A 23796-nucleotide genomic window follows, 5' to 3' on the forward strand; every position below is an offset into this window, starting at 1 on the left:
AGGCTACTTATCAAACATCAGGTCTGTAAAGCTGGTATAATGTATCAGACGCGGTATGTGTTTTAATAATTGCACAGTGATGCGTGTTACTGGTCTTTTATTGGACTGTAGCAGCAGGTTCTTTGGCTGCTTTGTGTCTGTTTTAATAATAATAATAATAATAATAATAATATAATATGCTTTCTGTTTGATCTAACTGAGAAATAACGTGCTGCCTAGTGACCTCTTTTCCAGGTGTCTGTCCAGCTCTTTTCTCCCTAAACGTTCAGCGCTGGACTCTAACAGTCGTTTGTCTTAACACTGTTTGTTGAGTGCTGCCGTTGTGCGATGTGGCGTGCCGCTCCAGAGCCTGGTTGCCGTGTCAGACCGTGACTTTCTTGCTCTGTGGTGCTGTCGTCCCAGATGTACCAGAAGGACCCGTACGGCCTGGAGGACCCGGCGCGGCCGCACGGAGTGAAGCCCCAGCAGCCGCCGGCGGTGGGCCCGCCGCTCAGCTACGAGCCCCAGCCCGCGTACCCCAGCGAACAGCCATACAGGGACTACGAGCAGCCCGCCTACCGCTACGACGGGGGCGGCAACTACCTGGAGCCCAAGCCCCAGGGCTTCGACCCGCACCTGCACTACGAGAACCGCGTGCCTCAGTACGACCAGCAGTGGGCGCCCTACGGTCAGCAGCCCTCGCCGCAGCCGCCGGGCTACCAGCCGCCCCGCCAGCCCTACGAGAACCAGCACCCGGCGGGCTACGAGCCGCGGCTGGCGTACGAGGGCGGGGCGGAGCGCGAGTACAGCCCCCCGCAGCCGCGCTACGACGAGGCCCCCGCCGGCTACGACGGGCGGCCGCGCTACGAGCCCCCCCCGCCCAAGAGCTACGGCAAGCCGGCGCCCGCGCCCGCGCGCTACGAGGAGCTCCCGCCCCCTCCCTCGGCGGGGTACGACGCGCGCCCCCGCTACGAGCCCGAGGCGCACTCCTTCCCCCCGCCCGCCTCCCGCTCCCCGGAGCCCCCCAAGCAGTACTACGGGGACCCCGCCCCGCGGCCGCCCTACAACCCGGGGCCCCCCAACCGCGGCTACAAGCCGGGCCAGTTTGAGCCCGCCCTGAACTCGGACGCCCCCTTGCCCCCTCCCAAACCGGAGGTCCTCACCTCCCCCGGAGAGCCTGCGGTCGGCGCGCCTCCCAAACCCCTCCCCCCGCCCTCCAGCGAGGAGCCGGAGGACGACCCGGCCATGAGGCCGCAGTCGGTGCTCACCAGAGTCAAGATGTTTGAGAACAAGCGCTCTGTGCCTGGGGAGCGGAGCAAAGAGGGAGCAGACCCTGCAGTTCTCAGGGTGGGTATCTGCGTGCACTTAAATATCTCTACAAACTGACCTTATCCAGAACTGTTCAGTCTGGTTATTCAAGTGAGATTGTTTGGTACAGAATCATATTTTTCAGTTCAAGTGAGGTTGTTCTTTAAGTCTGATATTTTATTCCCTCCTTTCAGACAGTGGAATTGCCACCCAAACCTGTCATTGCCCCTGGCCCTGTCCCCAAAGCCAACTCTCTCAGTCACCTGGACCAGGAGAAGCCCACCTACAGGTAATGATGTCTGCAGTGCTGAGCAGGGACAATACCTGCAATGCTGAGCCAGGATGAGGTTTAATGTGAATACCCCATACGTTCGCTTTAATAGTCTGATAAGCCAGTAATATATTTAGTTAATCATTAAGTAAGTAAACCGTTTATTATATAATTAAAAGGTCATCAGCAAATCTGCTTTAGAGCGCCTGTCTTTCGGTTTCATTTGTCACGTTAATCTCAGAGCTCCCCCCTGTGGTCATGTGCTGACACTTCGGGCTCAGCGCGGTTCCTGCTGAAGTAATGGCTTGCTCAGAAGGTCTGCAGTACTGTGCTCCCTCAGCTGTACAGTCAGCAGTGAAATAGCGCTAGCGTGAAGCTGGAAGGGGGTGCTTGTTGTCCCAAACGCATAACCCAGCACGGGGCCCGGGTCCGCCAAAATGTGCAGCTCTGCTTGTCTTCGTTTTCACCTCCCTCTGGTTCTGCCCTCTGGTCCTCTGTAGAGGACACTGGCGTGTTCGTCAGCGTGCGGAGGGATATCCTGTGACCTTTTTATTTTTCCCCCCTTTCCTGCGCTCGTTCTTCTCAGAGCTCCGGAGCCCCAGAGGCCCAAAGCGGCGGAGGACATCGTGCGCGCCAACCACTACGACCCCGACGAGGACGAGGAGTACTACAGGAAGCAGCTGTCCTACTTCGACCGCCGCAGCTTCGACAACAAGCCCGCCCCGCAGCCCAAGACTGCGCCCGCACAGCCTGTGCAGAACTACTCTAGGTGAATGACCCCCCCCTCCACCGCCACAGCCTGCGTCAGACCTGATACTCCATCACAGGGACGAACCCGGGGGCACTGAAACAGCGCTATGACTGCACTAGTAAAAAAAAAAAAAAAAAAAGATGTAGGGGTGCTGGCAGAGCTACACAGTGTCTCTCCAGGAGTTTGGTTTAACTAGCGTTCCTGTGAGGGGTGAGGGGTGCTGCGCAGGAAGTGGTGGTAATTCTGACCTTCTCCAGCACTCGGTAGCCCTGAAACACCAGCGCTCCTGAAATACCCCCCTCTGGCCCTGCACACCCAACTGCGCCCCCTGCAGTCAGGGTGTTCGCTGCCCGGAGGCTGGTGACGCCCGTGACCTTGAGCTGCCCCAGCACTGACAGGGCCTCTCTCCAGCAAACAGGGCTTTCTGCCGGCTGATATTTTCTGCGCTTAAATCAGCCAGACCACCCCGTTCTTCAGCGAGAGGCACTGGTGTGCAGCTGTACCATGTTGAGCTGATTGTATTGTGAGATGTCAATAACGAAGGGAAACACCAGTCTGCCGCTAGGCTCTTCAGCTTAGTGGTGAAAGCACCGTCTGACACTCCTGCAGATGTTATACAGTCACTCACGATAACCGCTCATGTACTGCAGTAGCACAGAGCAGGCCCTCTAACTGCAGTTAACATGTGTCATCAGGGTGCTCCCTTAATTCATTCGTTCAGTGCATGAATATGTAACCTCAGTTCCTGAGTGAGTGGTGTTCACTAATTTCCTTCTCCCCTGTCTTCAAGCTGTCAACTTTAATATGCTTGGACCTTTGTGTTCCCTTATGCCCTGGAGAAGCTTTTACCTTTCCCTTTCCCTTTCTTTTTATTTCATACCCTTCCTTCATTTTCGTCTATTTCACATTGTCTTCATGACCCCCTGACCCCCTCAGTAGATTTCTTGGTACTTACACTAGCTTTGACCACCTGAAAAGGAGTCAAACGTGGTAAGAATCGACTGCCTCTGTAGCTCTTACCGCATCGTGCAGTACGGCTGGTCTCTTAGTGAGTCACACGCTGCGCAGTGCTTGTGTGTCTGTCTCAGAAACAAACAGCATCTGCATGGTGAGTGTCTGAAATGGCTCTAACGATGTGTATGGAACTTACTGCACTCCTGAACTCATTGCAATATCAAGAATGGGCCTCTCGAAGCTACACTTCAGCGTACGGTCCACTGTGCTGTTACCCGATGCAAATTTCACTGCTGAAATTTGGTAGATTTGTGCGCACTGTTTTGTTTCCTGTGTACAGAGATTGCAACAGCCCCTAAGGTGTTTTGGAATACTGTAGTGCCTTTGTACAGTCAGTGTCTATGTGGTCTATGGTCAATAGTCTTTTAGTCTGTTTGTTACTATAGTCCTTTCAGTTTTTTATGTTTAATTGTATTGAAATGGGATGTATTGTTATACTGAGTAGTTTGGCATGCTGTGATGTGTTGGGGCTGTCCTGTGGGCTAGAGCTTGTTCAGTGTATGTGCACACACTCTCTGGGCTGCTGTACCTGTGCCTGCGTCCGTGCCTCACTGTCTGCAGACTGTCAGTATGTCCACACTGTGCATGGCCAGGGACTGACTGCTTGTGCCTGTCCTGTACCTGTGTTTGGACCAGGCCGGATTCGGGGGAGAAGGCCAGTCCCGTACCCCAGATAACCCCGCCCCCCTTACAGTACGGCCAGCCTGGCCCAGCTGCCCCGCCCGCCACTCTCCCCAAACCCGTCACCCCTGAAGGTGAGTCCTGTCAGGCCTCTCTTCAGTGCACTGTTTCCAGGAAGATAATTGATTGACTTTGGCAGTCATAGCAAAAGTAAATGTATTTATTTAAAAATGTATCATCACAGCTGTAAACATGCATCCTGGTAGATGGGATGTTTTTCTTGACAGAAATGTGAATTACATATCTGTGAATGATTTCTACAAAAGTAGGCTTTTTAAAATCAATTTATACAGTTCAGAATGTGTGATGGCTCTGCTAGTATTTGCACATTCATAGATTTTTTGTTTGCTTTGACATGTTATTATTCACAGTTCCTGTTTATGTAAATAAGAAAAATAGTTATGTTGTTGAACTACACTGTTGAAAGGTATTGCTCGAGCAACCATCCGTTTGAATTATTTTTTCTGATGTAAATTGAATTTGTAACATTTGAAACGCACAAAAACAGGCTGGCAGAACCCCTTTCTAGAGTGCCAGTGGTTCAAGGAAAGGAAAACAGCATGGCTTTCACTGGGACCCATTTTAATGACCAGATAGTTTTGGTTCTCACTCACAGCCACATAATGGTTGAAATTTGACATTTGAGTTGAGTTTGAATAAGCCATGTGTCCACAGACCCGCTTCTGCTGTAGGTGAGCTTTGCCTGATGTGAACTGGGTAATTTATGCAAATATATATCAGCCAATCACTGGCCAGCCTCTGATGCACTTGGGTAGGCCAGGGCACAGACAAGTCAAGCTAAAGTAGCCTTATTTATCTTCTGCGAAATACCATTGAATCTGTTCTCATATTATGGGTAATTTGTTAAAACCGACATGCAGTAGGGCAGAGGTAATTAGCATCATTAGCCGTGACCTTTTCATTGCAATTTCTCCAGAACTGGAATTAGCAATGCAAAAGCATCTGTCGTCTTTCATCAGGAGCCAGCAAACAAAACATTCGGAGATCGATCGCTCCCATTTATCTCCAATCAAACTTAATATACCCCGGGCAGGTGTGGGTGAAAAGTTCAGTGTTGTTGCAGAATGAGCAGTGTTTGAGCTGTAGGAGAGACCCAGTCTGTTGAAATGCAGATACATATATGTGGGTGTATTAGTAAGGCGCGTACACCGCCAAGGTGTTCTAGAAACCAGAGCATGCACATAGATATGGCAGTATAAATTTAAAAAGGGAAGGGGTCTCTTTGCTACACTTGGATGCCAGAGGGAATCTTAAATGAAGAGCTTAAAGTCATCTGCGCCTCTCCCAATGTTCTTGTCCCGTTCAGTGACCCCCCTGCCCGAGCCTCACGGGTCGCCGAAAGCCAAGCCGGACCCGTCGGCACTGAGACCCAACAGCAGGGAAGACATGGTGCAGAGCAACTACCTGCCCCAGAAGAGCTTCCCAGAGAAGTCCCCGGTCAACGGCACCGACGCCCCCGCCAAGCCCCCGGGCGCCCCGGCCACCTCCAGCTACAACCGCTACGTCCCCAAGCCTTACACCAGCTCGGCCCGGCCCTTCGAGCGCAAATTCGAGAGCCCCAAGTTCAACCACAACCTTCTGCCCAATGACACGCTGCCCAAGGTCGACCCCGCCCCCAAGCCTGCGGGCGGAGTCCCGCCCCCGATCCTGGCGAACAGCGTGACGAAGCCCCAAATCTCCCCGCAGCCGGTGGAACTGGACAGCGGACTGGACACCTTCACGCGCACCCTGGACAACAGGCCCAAATACCAGCACAACAACATCAATGCTGTACCCAAGGCCATTCCAGTCAGGTAGGGAGGACCGTCCACACTCACAGACAGGGTTACCAACTTTTTACCACGAAAAGTAGCAAACACATGCTCAAGAAGTCGCTAAAGAAGTATGCTAATTTACATATTTATAACATCATTATGTGCTCATTTGCAGTAGAAAATGTGCATCTCACTGGCGGACAGTCGATTGTAGCTTCTGTGCATTCACTAACCAGCCACTGTTATATTATATGAGATGCAGTATGATAGTGAGTGCAAGAAAAATTACAGACCTACTGAGCAGCGTTAGTGACTGTTTTCCAAGGATGCCGATGTCTGCTCAAAAAAGTCCCTAGATTTGTCGATAGGCTCTTTTTGGAAATAAAGTCAGTAAGGGATTTGCAGTCGCTAAATCTACTGACGAAGTCACCAAGCTGGCAGCAGTGTTCACAGTGCTGTGTATGACACTGCCTGTCACTACTGCAGAATATTTTTGCTGCAAGAAAATGGCAAAATTAAGTCTAAAACAATGAATACAATACCAGCTAATGATATTATCTGTTTTAAATGCAGTCTTGCTGCTCCTGTTCCCACATTTTATTTCCCTTTTTCTCCGTCTTTTTGATAAATAGTTTGATGAAACATTAATTGAAATTAAATGACTCCCCTCTCTCCTGTGGCTGTGTTTCCCCACAGCCCGAGCGCACTGGAGGATGACGAGGAGGACGAAGGACACACGGTGGTGGCCACGGCCCGGGGCATCTTCAACAGCAACGGCGGCGTGCTGAGCTCCATCGAGACGGGCGTGAGCATCATCATCCCGCAGGGGGCCATCCCCGAGGGCGTGGAGCAGGAGATCTACTTCAAGGTCTGCAGGGACAACAGCATCCTGCCGCCGCTGGACAAGGAGAAGGGTCAGTGCCCTGCCGCTCTCTTCAAACAGCCCTGCACACTTTTTAAAAGCATGGAAATTGGAGAAACCCTTTGTGCTCGCGCGTGTCCGCTGTAAACCTCGGAAAGCGTTACAAAAAGTAAGAGTAACAGTATGGAGTCGGCCTAACTTTCTCAAATTCCAGATTTACTGATTTTAGGTTCTTAGCTGTAGTTATTATTAGTTATTAGTTACTCAGACACCTTATTAGAGCCCACTAATTCTCTCACCAACACTTTTTTGGACAAAAATGGGGCGACATAGCTCAGGAGGTAAGAGCGGTTGTCTGGCAGTCGGAGGGTTGCCGGTTCAAACCCCGCCCTGGGCGTGTCGAAGTGTCCTTGAGCAAGACACCTAACCCCTAACTGCTCTGGCGAATGAGAGGCATCAATTGTAAAGCGCTTTGGATAAAAGCGCTATATAAATGCAGTCCATTTACCATTTACCAAAATGAATGAAGGTTCTTTTAATTAAGGTTATTGTCATTTTGTAATCAGAACTTTCAGTTTGGGCTGAAAGTAGGCTGCATTCATTCTATCCCCCATCCCCTCGGACAGTCATAAAACCCCCCCAATCTGTAGAAGAAGGACACCGCCTCATTCTAAGTGCTCTGAGGAGCTGGGTGTTGGGCGTTGTGGAGTTAGGGGAGGGTGGTTCCTGTGCGTGTGATCTCTGACCTCATGCCCCTGCCATTGTGACCTCACAGGAGAGACTCTGCTCAGCCCCCTGGTGATGTGCGGCCCCCACGGCCTCAAGTTCCAGAAGCCGGTGGAGCTGCGCTTACCTCACTGTGCGTCTATGACCCCCGACGGTTGGTCTTTTGCTCTAAAATCCTCCGACTCCTCGTCGGGTACGCTGCCTCCTCTGTCCTTTTGGTTGTGGGTCTTTGGGATGCTGTTTGAAATTGACTGGGGAGATCAATTTTTTTTTTTTTTTTTTTTTTGGCGTTAATAATTCTGTTTTCATCTTATTTCACTTTCTGTGGTTTCCAGATCAAAGCACCTTCGCACTGCTATTCGCACCTTCTGTTTCTTCTGCTGAACGTCTTTTGTCCGTTTAGACAGTTAGAAGTCAGCTCGTGACACTTTTTAGTACGTACAGGTTTTAGCAATGAACCGTTCACCCATTTAACAGTGTCCGTATATCTGGGCGTACTATGACAAAATACGACAGCTGGTTCTGAAAAGCATATGACGTGTAGCCCAGGACCTCTTTGGTCTGGTTTGAATGCGAGCCGTCCTTCACGTGCCGATGCCAGTACTGAAACACGGCACTCATTGTTATGATCCTCACTCATCAGTGGCATCATCATTTTCCTTTTTCCTGTTAGTGAATGGCGAGTGGTCAGTGAGTTATTTGAGCGTATCTGTGTACAAGTACTTCTTGAGAAGCAAACCACCGCACTCTTTCTTTACTGTAAACGTGCCTGTGCGGTGGATCGGCTGCTAATTATCCCTCATTTAGAGCAGGACTACAAAGCAAATGGAAGCCAAGCCTCATTCGTTTTCCCGCTTCAGCGTGAAGAGATTACAGGACTGTGGTTTAATCCTCTTAACGTAAAACAAGACCCTTTCTTTCCCTTCGCTTAGACTAGTTGCGGCCCCAGACTCTGACTCTGTCCTTTAAATTGGGCTTTGAACTTGGGAAAAGCTTTTAATTGCTGTTTTTGTTCCGGGGGCATTGTGGGAGCTAGAAGTAGCCTCATCGTGCGTCTTCTCTGGCAGATCGCTTGCTTCTGCTCTCCGAAATCTCTCATCTTTCCATTTCCATTTAACCCTTAGAATCCTATTCACAAAGACTGAAAAATGCTCCCCTCCCACCTCCCATTGGGAATCTTTCAAATTACAGCAAACGTAGTGTGCCACTTGTGAGCAGTATGATGAAGTGGTTTGATCTGGCAATCTCACGAAACTCTTTATTAGTGTGGCTGCCTGCTTAAGGAACGAACGCAATTATTTGAAAGCACAATGTCCTGTTCATTATTGCCAGAGTGAAATGTAATGTGTGGGAAATTGTGCAGTGTTGCAGTCCCAGCTGTCTGCTTTAATGGAAGCTAAATCATGCTGCCATGTTTTATGTATTAGTGCACAGTAGTTCCAGAACACTTTATTCTAATGAAAAATTAAAGTCGTACCAGAAAATTATTTGACTGTATATCATTGCTGTCACTTTTTTCTTTCCATGATTTGCCAAAGGGCCAAGTTTTGCTAAACTGTGACATACCCACAAACTGAAAATCACATACCCTTAGACCAGGTTGGCACCTAGTAGTCTGACTGCCTGATCTGATTTAAAAAAAGTGCAGTTTTAGTTCATTTGGACCTACAAGCGAAGCCTCTGAGCTACAAGCGAAGCTGCTCAAGGGGGGGATGGGCTATGGATTAGTTGGCCTTGGATCATTTGAAAGTGAGCTCAGTGCAGTAGAAATGTTTGATGCCAACACATTCTGTTTCAGTTGACATTGCCAAAGGTCTGCAGACTGCCACTGTGAGGTCCTGTAAAGAGACTTGCACATCCCTACTTCACCTGTGTCCTCATGCAGATTTACTCAAAACAAAGCAAAATGTTACACTTGTTTAAATGTTAAGTTTAACCAAGGTGCAAATCATTTTGGGAGGAGCTGGTGTGTGAAAGCTTACTCCGCTGCTTTGTGCTTTCAAACAGTATAAATTGCAGGTCGTTTTGATTAGAAGCTCTGTTTTGGCCCACAGAACTGTGAAGTTGGAGTGAACTTACGTATGTGCAAGAAATGCTGAACGACGTGCAATTTTCACGTATATTTCAGTAATTGGAAAGTATCCCTGTTCAGTTTGAGTATGTTTGAAAGGGTCATTGATTAAATGTAGAATTCTCCTTAAATCATTTCCTTTCCCCTTGCTATATACTCTTCCCCTCTCTCTACCTTTCCTCCAGGTGACCCCAAGAGCTGGCAGAACAAATCTCTCCCAGGAGATCCCAACTATCTGGTTGGAGCAAACTGTGTGTCTGTGCTCATCGACCACTTCTGAAGAGGGAAACAGCTGGTCTGTTAAAGAATGTGAAAACTGGGGGACAACAGATAAGCATCTCGCCCCTGGCGCACCGCTCAATGAAGTATTAACCCTTAATACTGTAGTCCAAGGGCATTTACTACACCCACAAAACCCGCAAGGGGAACGAAGGAGGCTCACATTCAAAAAGTGCTGTTTTTATTTTTTTATTTTTTTTGGTGCTTAAAGGCTCGCAAAAAAGAAAAAAATAATAAAAAAAATAAATAAAAATTTAAAAGTAGTAACTCTAACCATTGTTGGAATGCATGCCCAGTGCCAGAGACTGCTGAATCTGATTTTATGCGCCAAGTTTTCCTAGTCTGACAAAAAAACTGCTTTGTGATGATGTGACGATTTTTCATTCATCATTAATTTGAAGGATATTTAAAAAGAAGAAATGGAATGGTTTATATATATATATATATATATATATATATATATATATATACATATATACGAATTTTAGTAATAATATAAATAATACTGCATATAGCAAATTTTTTCTTTGCCATTAGTTGCACAGGTAAGGACTGTGGTCACATTTTTTGAAGGATTTGTGAAGGTTTGGAAATGCTGTGCCTGAAGAATGAGAGTGGTGTTTTGGAAGCTGTCTGGAGACTGGAACAGACAAGATTGGGGAAAAAAAATGAAGCTGAAGTATTGCAAACGGATTTACTGATCCAGCTCGTACCTCCAACCGGCTCTCTTGGTTTAGAACTATGTTTTAAAACTATTTTACCTTATTAATAAGCAGACTGACTTTTACATTGTTTTTTTAACATCAGAACTCTCCTGCTGTCTAGAGATCTATGCATGTGCTATGACTCAGGTCCTGAAGCCTGCTCAGTCCAACACACATAAAATCTCCATTTTACACTAACAAGCAGTGATGCCTTATCTGCATATTATTCACTATTTTCAGTACCTGAAATACTTTAGATTTCTTTTAAGTTATGATAAATTATGGAAAAAATGAAGAGGTGTCTTTTGCCATTTTGTCAACCCACTGTATAATTAAACTTGGGTTTAGCACACAAGAATAATCAAGGCTGAGGAAAAGGTATGCTCTCTTTTTCTGCTATGCATATGAAACAAAAAAGGAAAAACTGAAGTGTTTAAAATATGGCTGTACATAATGCTAGCATATATGGCCTTGGTTCTTGGTTTGTAAATGAACTTTTGTATGTCTTTGTTATTTTATATAAAACTAAACTGAGAAAAAATATTTCTAAAAAAAAGAAAAAAGAAATTAAATTGGTTATCTTTGTATTCTGGTTATACCCTTGAGCCTTGGAACTTGTAACTTATCAGTAATAAATCCAACTTTTCTACCAGTATATACACACTACATGTAAACATTTTTAATGGTCACAAAAACCTTTGTATGCTTATTTACAAAAGAAAAAAAGTGCTTGGTTTAAATAATTTAAACAATGTGTACTTTAAAGGGTCTGCTTTGAGAAGTGTTCCCTTCCTTCATTTGTGATACTGGATGCTGTATTGTGTGCCCTGAAATGTATTTTTGTACTAATAGACAATTTATTATGGCACATCAGTACTATTTTCTTTAGATTATAACACAGGCTTCAATCAGATATTAGCTTTTCTTCACGTGTGGCTGATAATATTTTTGTTTGTTTTTTGTTTTCCTTTTTTTCCTTTGCAACACATTTCTAAGTATACCACTGTATTGATTAATAAAATCATTTTTAAAGTAAATGGCGTCATGTTGCCGCTTAATATACTTTTTTTACTGATACACATGCAGAATTGGATCTCTTTTCAATATAAATGTTTTCTTCTCATTTCGGACTGCAGGTAAAGTGTGGTGATGATCTATTTGTACATGTATTTAATAATGAGCTAATTAGGCACTGTTATCATTGTTTCACACTTGTATTTTTTAATGGCCATTCATGAAGTTCAATTATTTATTAAACAAGTCTGGTTTAGAACCTTGCAACTTGGGCCTGAAAGTGCAGTGGTGTGTACTACCTAGTCAGATGTTTCAGCATATGATGAATGTAAAAATCTATTTCCGCATCACAACAGCAGGTGGTGCTTTTGAGCAAAATGGAACTGGGAAAAACTTCATGACATCTTTTTGCTTCTTTGGCTGTACCTTTGAGGGGTCAGTTCCTTTGGATTCACAACCTCTACATTTTAAAAGCCTCCAGCTTGCAGAAGGCTTACGTAGGGCACAACAATCATGTTTTATCTTTGCATCTGCTCAGCATAGGCACAAACGACAGCCACTTTTTTGTAGTCGGGTTCTACGAATCCTAAGCATGGATATTATATGATGCGAAAGCATGGTCAGACTGCTCTATAAGTGTTTCCTTCCACAAACCAAAATTATTCAGTCACTTCATGCCTGCTTTCCATTCCTGAAATTGATGCTAAATCTTATTAACTTCACCTTTGTTTTGCAGTCAACATCACTAGGCCCATTTTTTCTTCAGCACCAATGAGTCAAACACCTGACCTCCATAAATACTTGGACGGAGGCTTATTGATACAGTATGTCGATATCTAGCCTGTACAATGATGACGTACGATCATTATTTTTAGCCTTGCTATATCACTATAAAAAAAGCTCAGCTTGGGCCGCACAACAAAGAGGATAGGTGTTGGCGAGTAGGTCTACTTCTCCTTTACGTTCAATGTGCATGTGCTGTGATTTTTTGTAAATTAAACAAATTCCTATACTGCTGATCTCACAAGTAGCCTAAGTAGCAGTTCTCATGGTTCTAAGTTTGTTTGAAGCATTCATTATAAAGTTAGGTACAGTATTAAGACATTTAACGGCAACATTCCCTATGTTCATTATCACAACAGTTACACAAACGTTACGTGCACAGTACATGCAGGTTATCCAGAGAAGTTGCTAAACAATATGTTTATTTTTGCCATTGCCAAAAATATGTGGACACTTGTCATCTAATATCTCATCCAAAATTATGTGTAATAATATGGATCTGGTCCACCCTTTGCTGCTATAACAACCTACACTCATCTGGTAAGGCTGTATACTAAATGTTTGAGTATGGCTGCAGGGATTTTCTTCCATTCAGAGAAGAGCATTAGTGAGATCAGGCACTGGTTGGGGGATTAGGTTGCAGTTGGCTTTTCAATTGATCTCAAAAGTGTGTTGGATGGGGTTGAGGTCAGGGTTCTGTGCAGGGTAGTCAAGTTAGTGTGTGCCTGGGGGCATTCTTAAAAACGGCAAAGGGCCTCCCCCAGTGATGCAATTAGGCTATTGTTCTTGGATATGTTTAATATGTATCGAATGATGATTTATCTTATTAAGGCCACATGTAATGTTGGGTGTGCAAGTGTACTGTATATAGGCCTGTTTGGCTGTTACAGTTCTGAGACCCTCACAAAATTAGTGATATTTATTCTGCAGTGAACATGCAAGTGAACTTAAGTGGATTCAAAATGAACATGGGTGGATCCATTAGCATAAGAGTAATAATAATGAACATGGACCAATTCAGGTTAATACAAATGGGGTGAATACTTATCAATATTTTAAATTTTTCATATAGGCCTAATTCTGAAGACTGTAGAGGGTGTCTTGTACAAGACTAGACACAAGCCCTTAAAAAACATTACAATTTTCAAAACAACAAATCAACTTACCATGATCCACAATTGATTTTTGGGTCAAGTTTCTCCGGTCGAAATAAATGGAAAGTATTAGTTGTAGTAGCCTATATTCATTAGTTAATTGTGACATTAAGACATTTAAGCTATTACGCATGAAATCTAGCTTTCTCGTGATGGGTGCTCAATATGACTTGTCTATCCAGAATGATACACTTATTGTCAATACACGTTGCTACAGTAACCTTATTTGCAGCATCCACCATCCCCCGCCTCCCCAAGAAACGTGCACCGCTTTTCTTTGCCTTGTTGGGCTGTCCTAAAAGCGTCTCTTTCACCGTCCAACCGTAAACTAGGATAGGCTACACGAATCAACGAAACGCAGATGAGAGAGAGAGAGAGAGAGAGAGAGAGCTACATGAATCAACGAAACGCAGATGAGAGTGTGTGTGTGAGAGAGAGAGAGAGAGAGAGAGAGAGCGCTACACCTACACGAATCAACGAAAGGCAGATGAGAGAGAGAGAGAGAGAGAGCATGTTGCTTATATCATTAGCCGAGATATCTGTGTTTAGGGAATATTCGTCTCAAAGACTCATCTGCCTGTAATGAACCACCAACACACACCGGATTATGCGCAGGTGCAGTTTTTGACAACTGCAGCAATAAAAATATTAGAGAGCTGGACGCGGCAATTTCGCTTTCTCTTGTCATCCGTTCCTTGCCACAGCCTATTCAGTGTTGGTTTCCTCTCATTTTTCACTCAAGCATTTGAATGTTCTCACGTTCGACAATTTTTCACAAGCCAGCCTGCAGTCTTTGACGAACATCGGAGCAATGGTGCAAGATACTTTAAACTGCATGCAGTAGCAAATGTAAAAGGAAGCAAGATGAATCCCCGCGGACACTCTGGTTTGATGGACTATACTCAAGCATTTTTGTCACCTTTGCAATTCTGGTCACCTTTACAGTTCAGCGATTGAATTGGATTTGGATGATACAAGCTAATTGGCATCCCCACATCGCTTTTCCATAGACGAAATGAGAATGACACTTTTCATTTAATAAATCTGTGCGTATATCTAGTAACGCATATCTTACTGGTCTCACTATAGGCTACTTATGGACGTCGGTAATTCTAACCACGCTTTAATTCAAACGACATATATTTTTACATTCCCACCTATATCTTCCAGCTGGAGAGTGCTTAACGCACCGGGACGTCATTAATTGCAATTGTTTTTGAATGCTCGGATTAAAGTTGAAATAGCATTTCCAATTGAGTTGTATAGTTTAACTGGTCGTAACAATGCCAGTAAGCGCATTGCCTAGGGGCCGTTCGCTCAGCCCCGCATCTCTGTCCCGAAGTCTGTCGAGGCTTCGGGAGTTTCGGACTCGGACACGGATCATGCTTTCTCTCGGAGTTTCGCAGATGGTCTTGGGAAGTCTGATTTTGGCCGTCAGTTTCGCTGCATTGGCTCTTACTACCTCGCCGAGGGTCAGGCATTCTTGTCCCTTCTGGGCTGGATTTTCCGTAAGTATTTAAGACCAAACTCAACACTACTGTGCATGCACGTTTGGGCCATGCGCAGCGCTCATATCTATAGCAATTTCATGAAAGGTGATCGATACACTTTTTAGTTGACCAGAAACAAATCCCCACACAAGACGGGTTTCAGATATTCAACACTGAAACTGCCTTGTACTAAGATTTTCTGTGACATCACGATACACAAGTTTATGATTGCGTATTATACAGTTACAGATGAAGTCACGGAGTGAATCGCATTATTGAGCAATAAGGATATTTTTATTTTAAACATAATTAAAATGGACACTTCATGGGTTGTACCAAACTTTGGTTTGCAGGGTTCTGATTGGCTATGCTTTGCGTAGCCGTTCGTGGTCTCGGAGTTTAACGGAACATGGAACGCGTATGAACATTAAAACAGTTTGGATTCGCCGAATTCTTACAATCGAGTTGACCTAGTGCCCCACAGGACTACATCTGACTGGAGTCATATTCCTCTCAATTCGAGGGTTCCCATATTTATTTTACCATTCAGGCACAAATAACCTTGTGATATCGCAGTTTCATTATGTGGTTAATGGTTAAACTTGTTGGGCTTGTATTCTAAAACTATCAATATATAATATGTTTTTTTATTTTATTTATTTTTTTAGCGTGCTTCATCATAAAGTGCTGCAAGTTGTTGGTGGACGGGGTGTCTAGTTGTCTGTCCAGAAAGAGTACTACTGATTTATTATAATGATGTCTTCGTCATTCATAAAGTTCATTTATGTTTTAATGATGCTTGCAATGATTAAGACGGGTGAAGCTATTTTCACTAATCTTGAAACTGCATATTTGTGCTTTAAATAGCAAAGTTAGTCTGTTATCTCAAGAGATATTTTGACTGATCGATTGTTTTTTGGTGTATGTATTGAACTTGGTAGTAATAACACCTGACTGCATTGAGTTAAATGTATATGGGTGTTGGTTTCCTAATGTTGTGCTATTTGGTTATTGGCCCAATTAAACCAGTTTTGATTATTTATTGTAGCATGTGTTGCTTTTCTAGTATTTATTCCTCAAAACATGAGAAATTAAATTTGATTGGGTCAAGGAAGTATTTATTCGAAGTGAAAGGGACAGGTGTTGTGTTTTTGGCCAGCATTTTGTTTTGGAGTGTAGGGTCAGGTTTGGCTCTTGGAATCTGCTAAACTCAAAATCCTGTCAAAATCCTAAAACATCAGCTCCATGTTAGGAGACAGCGACACAGGTAGCTAGGGACCAGGGATTGTGCAGAAGTGTTTTTTCTCATTTTTAAGCTAATGTTACAAGTTTTCTCTCCCAACAGAGATGTCTTATCTTTCCTGTTTCCCATTTTTCTTTACTTCAGGTCAAACGTTAAGTAAAGCGTTTAGAGAACCTGCTTTTTAGATTACCGTAGCCCCATTGTGCAGAACAGAAATGAGTGCTGTTGCCTCTCCTTGTCTTTTTAATGGCTTGTGCTGATTCCAGTGGTCCATGCATGGGCTTTGCACCTATTGAAACTAAAACATATAAATTTATTTGAAATAAGAAATGATCTCTTAGTCTTATCAACATCACAGCATTCAGCCCTTGGGCATACAGTATGTAGGCCTATAATATGTACCCGCATATGCTTGTAATTCTTTCTACATTATTCTTTTAAAATTGATCTTTATGGTGAAAGCTTCTGTACATTTAGATTTTATCCTGTCTCCCCTCTATATCTACCATAGGCCAAACACCATGTATTCAAGTTACTTGTGCTTGAAGAGATTGTTTCTGTGTGCCAAGTGACTGTTGCACTAGAGATTCATCAAGCATGGTGTTCAATAAATAATGTCTATAAACAGATAGTTTGTCTTAATTATTGTGCCGTGTAAAGATAGTCTTTGTGTGACAGCATTTTCTGCACCTTAAATTTTTATGGCAGGCCCTGTAAATATTCATGAAGGCACACTTTCTTGATTTCCTGTCAGAGATTTAAACAGACCAGGGAGTGTCACTTTGCAAACAGAAAAGGGCATTTCATTAATTATATATGCAGAGGAGTGAGAGATGGTACAGACAGGCAACCAGCTGGGGCAGAGGGGTGGATAAGCCTGTGTCATTAGAGATAACCCACACAAGGGTCACAGTTCAGGGCAGGCTCATATCCAACACCTTCTAAAATTCACTTTCAAGCCAAAGCATGAAATTTGTACTTGGATGGTGTGACTCTTCGAGCATGCGCTCCGTCTTTGTGTCTTCAGACATTGTTCTCATCGTTTTGTGTCAGGGTCGTAGTTTGTGTGGGACTGGTAATTATTTCATGAGAAATGGACCATTGTGACGGCTTTTTTTCCCCCTCAGTCCACCTGCCTTAGTGGTAGACTGGTGCTTCCTCCATTCAACACCTTTTATTAACATTAGGAACGTAGGTCTTGGTCATTCGCTGTGAATCATTCTGGATCAGAGCATCTATTGAATAAATGAATGAATGTTTACAGAAATGATTAATGCCTGTCAAAGCTGGTCTGTTTGCCGTGAACGAGAAAAATATAAGAAGAGCCTGACGCTGTGGAAAATTGACTTGGAATGCCTCTGGCAATGTGAAGTATCTCATGTCATCACACACTTTGCACGGGAAGCATCAGGCTAATGGAGAGTGACATCAGGCTGATATCCTAGCAGAGCTGATCAGCTCCAGTGTTAACACAAATAGAAGGAATTGTGAACCCTCCAGAGGGCAACCTATGGTGTGCTGGTAATAACAGGCCGGTGGTTAGGAGTGCTGCATTCTGGGTGTTTCGAATGGACACCTTGGCATGACTAATGATGAGACTGGTCTCATCTGCAAGAAGTGATGTGCCCCATGGGGTTGTGTGCGTCTGCGTGTGTGTGTCTGTGTGTGTGTGTGTGTGTGTGTGTGCATATGTCAGTGTATATGTTTGCGTGTGCGTGTCTGTGTATATGTTTGTGTGTGTGTGACTTTTTGTATGTTTGTGTGCGTCGGTCTGTGTGTTTCTGTGCGTGTGCTTATGTGTATGTTTGTGTGTATGTGTCTGTTTGTGTGCATGTTTCTGTGCGTGTGTCTGTGTCTGTCTGTGTGCTGTGTGGAGCATTGTGAACTGAATGTATCGGTGAGATCCATTTCACATGGTGACGCTGGCAGCTGGGTCTCGTGCTGGCCACCCGCCAGAGGGCTCCTCTGACCCCGGTGCCCTGCATTCACGCTGGAGTGTGCGTGTTTGTGTGTGGAGGGGGTTATTTATTTATCTTCTAGTGCATAGACGGGTAATGAGTTGTTCATCTGTTAATCTGGGCTCCCATTACATTTTTGACAAGATACAGTGAGGAGAGCTATATCACCATGTGAAGGCGAAGTCGGGTACTATCGACCTAGGAGACAGGGTGACTGTACCTGGGGGGGGATGGGACGGGTGGGTGTGTGTAAGAAAAACATCAGCAAGGAAAACGTTTATTTCCACAGGGGGAAATTATTAGCTTAAATTTAGCAGCTTAGTTTTCATTTTCCTTTTAGGGTTCTGGAATATTGGTGGAATATTTCTGCTCATAGAAGTAGGTATCTGCTTGTGACTCAGTCGCTCTGCGAGGGAGGCTTTGTTTTGCACGCGCTGCGCTGATTTCCCTGGAGAACGCGGTGGCGTGCGTTTCCATGGGCTGCGGTGGCCCGTGCAGCGTGTCTGTCAGCTGGAGCTAATATTCCCCGCGCGGGTATCGGGGGCAGCCGGCCGAGAGAGCGGCTCTGCGGAGCGGGAGGGAGCGGCTCCTTCCCCGGCTGTCCAGGGCTGCCCGCCACTGTAATGTGGTTCAACTGTTCCGCTGTGTGTTTGCCTCTCTGTCTGATGCAGGTGTCTGCCCAGAACAAATTTGGGAGGGGAGGGGGGCTGGGGGGTTTCTAGGTCAGTGCTCGTTCTCTCCTCCCTTGGTGGGGGGGGGGGAGATTAACTGTCCAGCTGGCTGATTTAGAGAATAGCGAAATGAGAACTCCCTCATTACCTGTACCTTTTTGTCCAGACTTTCGTTCCAAAATTTTACAGGAAACAAAGCTTGCTTGTGGCAAGGTTCTGCCTTCTGAAGTGCATCAGTGTGCTTGTGTGTTCATTATTCACCTGCATGCTTTATTTATTTGTTTATTTATTTATTTGCACGGAGGAGCTGAGTGATTTTTGATTAATTAGTCTGTATGTGGGGTGCAGACACACACACTCCCCATCCTGCCATGACCCGGGACATCTGCATTGGACTCTGTGATCTACAGCTGGAATGAGACTAGATCATAATGCCGCACTTATTACATTATTTTTTTGCTTCATTGGTTGCTCATATCCTGGGTTGCATTTGGAGCCCACAGTTTTTCAGGCAGACATGTTTTGTAACCTGTTTATATGCCTTGATGTTTTTTAAATTATTTTTACAAGAACAGTTGTGGAGAAAGACCTTGTTCAAGGGTAAGCCAGCAGCACCTGGGAGTATGGATGCTGGAAATTTCCTTATACTTTTTCCATAGCTCTCGCTCAGTAAATAGAGCTAGATTGTCAAGAGCTGACTGGAAGCACGGATTCAGGGTCACCGGGGGAAGAGCCTGTGGCAGCCCTGGGCTAGATTTTCTCAGGCTGCGATGCATTTCGCAGAGAACAGCGAAGAGCTGATGGCCACCACCAGCAAGATATCACGCTGACAACTGCGCGTCCTAGTGAACTGTAATAACACTGAAGTGGAAGCGATTTGTGTTCTAAATGCGTGCTGTTTATTTAGCTGTCACCCGGCAACGTTTCTCAGGGGGCCTTTTCCTGTCCTGGCATTCTGGTCATTTGATGGAAAGTAGTCAAGAATACGTTCGTAACGCAGGACTGTTCTTTGGTTGGAACTACTTTAAACGGACCACTGACTGAGTTTACTTTTTGCTCCTGGATTAGACGGCTATTTTTCCAGACGACAAACAGTCTTTTCATTCAAGCAATAAAGTACAGCCTATTAAACAAAATAGAATACAATTTAACAATTCAAAGTAATTTGGTCTCATAAGTTTATGTATTGATCAAGAAAATTATATGCCAGTTTCTACCCACCCTTATGTTGGAGACTGACACAAAAGAAAGTGTTAGATAACCTAGCCATTGTAGTCTGTAACAGTGTGAAGGGTTCACCGTTTGGTATCAGAATCGATGTTTGTGAAAAATAAATCCAGAAAAAATGTGTTGTTGGCTGATATGTCATACAGTACACTTGATTAGCTTTCTAGTTACTAGCACTAACACCCAGCTCAGTTATGATAAAAGATTTTGTGCAGACATCTCATGGCTGGTTAGGTCTGTTATTTGGTAATGCAGTTCTGAAGATGACATTAATCCTTTTTGACTGTGACTTGAATGGTCCTTCTGGCTTGCTTGCCATTTATGATTTTTGCTTTCTATTCGTTGAACAATTTATGACATTAAAGAATATCTGGCATATATTTTTCTACTGAGGACTGTAGAAAATATAGAGAATTACCATCTTGAAAAGAACGTAGTGAATGACTATCTTGGAAAATTTGACCGTGTGATGAGACAAACCTGCTAACACGGTCGTGCATTCACTACGGGAGAACATGAAAAGACATTGGTGTTACAGTGCGGATGGGCCCCACAGTCCAGCACAGATTATGCCAGTTCCAGCTGTGGTTCTGAGCCCTGGATGGTGGCACGTAATTGGCATAATCATAATCGGCGGGACATCTGTGTCTCATCATGTCTCCGCGACCCCCTTCTGGTCAGCCGGCACCAGTAGCGTGCGCGAATTACACGCGTGTCATTCTCCGACTCCATCTCAGTGTGCGCTCAACTGGTGCACTGTGGCATGAAAAGAAGCCATGTTTTGAGGTCAGGTGTTCCTTAAGAGAGTGTGTGCTTGTCTTTGCACTGCTGGGTTGACAGAGGAGGTTGTAGTGATGAGCGCTAAATGCACAAGTTGCGTTCAAAACTGGGAGAAAATATGAGGTAATGTTACCCATAACATTAGCATGGATGGGGTAAACCTGAAGTCATGTTAGGAAAGCATCACAACAATCCTCTCAGTTGTCTCAACTAATCTGAATGATTCATTGGAATAATTGCTGGTGAATGTCAAAAAAAACCTTCAAAGTTAAATGTAAAAATGTGGCTTATAGATTGTAATTATCTTCTGAGAGGATCCTACAGTGAACGCTCCTCACATGGTAGAAAGTGAACTATGACTCAGCCTGCAGTACCATAATAACTTTCAAATCAGTGACTAATTATGTGGTCACAGCAAGTCAGCTGGGGTCTGGATGAAAAATGGTGGTATAGAATGCCCTCAGAACTGGAGACCTGCGGACACCCCTCTCTTTTATTCAGTGGTCTTTCCTTCTAGACTGACTCCGCAGACGTCTCTTTTTCAGTGATGGACAATAGGAGAAAGGACTTGAGTCGTCAGAGCTGTTAAATCAGGGGATCATAAAGTTTAATGTCGCCACAGAAGCTGTTGAATGAAATGGGCATGTCCGCAGTCCCTCCTCTCCCTGCTCTCACCTTCGCTGTATATCACGGCACAACAGAAACTGTGAACCAAAGAGGCTGTCACGACTGCCAGGGGAGGGTGCCCCTGTGCCTCGCGTCCTCGTGGAATCGCGCGTGCAGAACGGGGACTTTTCCGGGTGTCCTTGCCCGGCCCCGCCTGCTCGCTGCAGATAGGATGTGCCGCTAGCCGGAGCCAAGCGGCGCCGCCGATCCGGGCTGGAACCTCAGGCTTCAGGATCCGCGCTGAAAAACGAGCTTTAATTCAGGAAATCCAGCTCGAGAGCTCTCGCGAAGAGCTGCGCTCCTAATTAACATCCCCTCGGGAGAAAGTCGCGCGGAATGGCGGCTGTTTTTCTACCCCCTTTTTTTTTTTTTTTTTTGCAAGCGCTTGCTGGAGGTTCGGTTGCTGGGCAGGAATCCAGTTTAGCATTGCAGACAGTTTTAAATGAGATTAGCATTAGGTCTAACCTGAATACCTGAATCAGAGGCTACCATTGAAAAATCTGCCTGCTTTCATTATGTGGAGTGTAACGCAGGGCCAGGATATGGTGATAGTCACTTGGGTCCGACACACAAGATCATTTCCCTCTTATTTTCCCCCATTCCTCTTCTGACGGGCTACAGAGGCTTCTTTGGCCTTTGTGTGGGGGAAAAATTACATGTTTCTCATTTTCCACACGATCCTCTGAATTAGAGAGGATTGGGTATTGAAGGCCAGCAATTGTCTGGGTTATCCCTTTGAATTTTGAGGCAGAGGGTAATTTGCAGTGCGCGAAACCGCTGCGACCTTCATGGTGTGAGTGCACTCAGATTTGTTCATTCCTCTCTGCGAGGTAATTCTCAGGGTCTAATGTGCAGTATTTGGGACTCTGCATAGAAACTCGCGGTGATTTGGCACTGAGGCTCTGCTGGGCTCCTGCAGATATGGAGCGTGGCAAAGCTGCGTTCCTTTTAATTAGCCTGGTGTGCACCTCTGCAAGCCACGTAATGATTTTCGCCTGTACAGTAACTGATGAGGAGGAGGAGTAGGGTGAGGAGCAGAAGGCTTTTATGTTGCATTTGAATCTGCCGGCATATGAATATAAATACAATATTTTATTTGGATAACAATTTTCGACTGCCTTGTGCATTGCGTTTGCACTTGCTTCTTTTCAGTCGCCCTGTTCACTTTTTTTTTGGGGTGGGTGGGTGGATCTTAGCTAGTTGAAATTCCACATCTAAGACTCTTGTTCACCCACCTCAGTGTTACTCTGTAATGACTGCATGGGCCCATATAATGGACAGCCTGCTTAGGGAAACCTGCTCTGTGTGTAGAAGAGCTTACCAACCGTCCTCTGTTCAGCAGGGAAGATGCTCAGCAGTCTGCCGGCACTGTCCCTTTAATTTTAATTTTCCTCTCCACGCTTCTCCCATCACTCTAATGAGCAAAGAACACTCAGTCTGACTGCACGGAAGAAGGCAGTAGTTGAGTATTTAATTAACCAATGAAAAGGTAGTTGGGCCTATTATTTTGGTTGGAATCATATTCAAGATGCAAAGATGCATACATTATCTCCGGTTATATTGTGGGTTTCTTTTTCTTACTTGTGCTCTCTCTCTCTCTGTATATATGTATATATACATATATATGTGTGTGTGTGTGTGTGTATATGTGTGCATATATATATATATATGTCTGTCTATGCATTCAGAAAGTGGACTATTCAAACCTCTCTATGCGAGGTTTCAGAATGCTTGTTGCTGAATTGGGAGCACAGCTGCTGGATGCACTAACGGGTTTGCGGGACAGACAGACTGAGGGTGGAGGGTCATGGGCAGGTAGTCTGCAATGGAAGAAATCCATCACAGAAAGCAGAGATGGCAAGGAACCTTGGAAGAATGTATTCACTGTGATCTAGAGACAGTCCCCGTGGACTACAGTGATTTTCCACATGCCTCTTTCCTGAAAAGGTCCCACGATGCAATGCAAAAGCACATTTCTGGTTGATATACGGAAGAAATTTGAGGGATAGTTATCTTTTTTTTGAATATTTTGATTTGTGGCATGAACCCTGTCAAAGAAATGAGTCCTTCAGAGGCATTGGGTTGTACTGTTTTTATGTATTTGGTTAAGGTATATAGTTTTATTGTACAGTAATACAGTATCTTTGCCTGGATGATGATTCTTTGGAAAAAAAAATTCCCTCCCAACTGTAGACATTCAGAGGCATATATGAATCTTAATTGTTTTAAGTATTTCAAAATCTTGCAGTGTCCACACGTGTCCTTGCAGTGTCTGAGTAATTGAACAATTTGAGTGGTTTTTTGGGAAGGTATAGGAAAAATCAAAGCTAACCGAAACTCTAAAACCACTGGAATCATTAAAGCTATAGGTGCCATGGACTTGTCAGTG

At 44.7% G+C, this 23796-nt stretch overlaps 2 protein-coding genes across 5 annotated transcripts in view; both read left to right on the top strand.

The window, feature by feature from the left end:
• The window catches only part of LOC135242392 (tight junction protein ZO-1-like), a 115427-nt gene extending 103969 nt beyond the window's left edge, over window positions 1-11458 (top strand). Inside the window, 8 exon segments of the mRNA XM_064313433.1 lie at window positions 403-1326; window positions 1482-1576; window positions 2145-2327; window positions 3960-4078; window positions 5332-5818; window positions 6476-6693; window positions 7417-7560; window positions 9624-11458. Coding sequence (XP_064169503.1) covers window positions 403-1326; window positions 1482-1576; window positions 2145-2327; window positions 3960-4078; window positions 5332-5818; window positions 6476-6693; window positions 7417-7560; window positions 9624-9718 — 2265 coding nt within the window. The 3' untranslated portion in view covers window positions 9719-11458.
• Window positions 11459-13897: 2439 nt separating this feature from the next.
• The window catches only part of LOC135242026 (protein ENTREP2-like), a 103934-nt gene continuing 94035 nt past the window's right edge, over window positions 13898-23796 (top strand). Inside the window, exon 1 of one of the 4 annotated variants that reach the window (XM_064312888.1) lies at window positions 13898-14880. In XM_064312888.1, the coding sequence (XP_064168958.1) occupies window positions 14656-14880 (225 nt within the window). In that variant the 5' untranslated portion in view covers window positions 13898-14655. The remainder of the gene's footprint in view (window positions 14881-23796) is intronic. The other 3 variants (XM_064312887.1, XM_064312892.1, XM_064312889.1) reach the window with 3 other exon arrangements.

This window comes from Anguilla rostrata, chromosome 16 (genome assembly GCF_018555375.3).
Source record: "Anguilla rostrata isolate EN2019 chromosome 16, ASM1855537v3, whole genome shotgun sequence".
Taxonomy (NCBI): domain Eukaryota; kingdom Metazoa; phylum Chordata; class Actinopteri; order Anguilliformes; family Anguillidae; genus Anguilla; species Anguilla rostrata.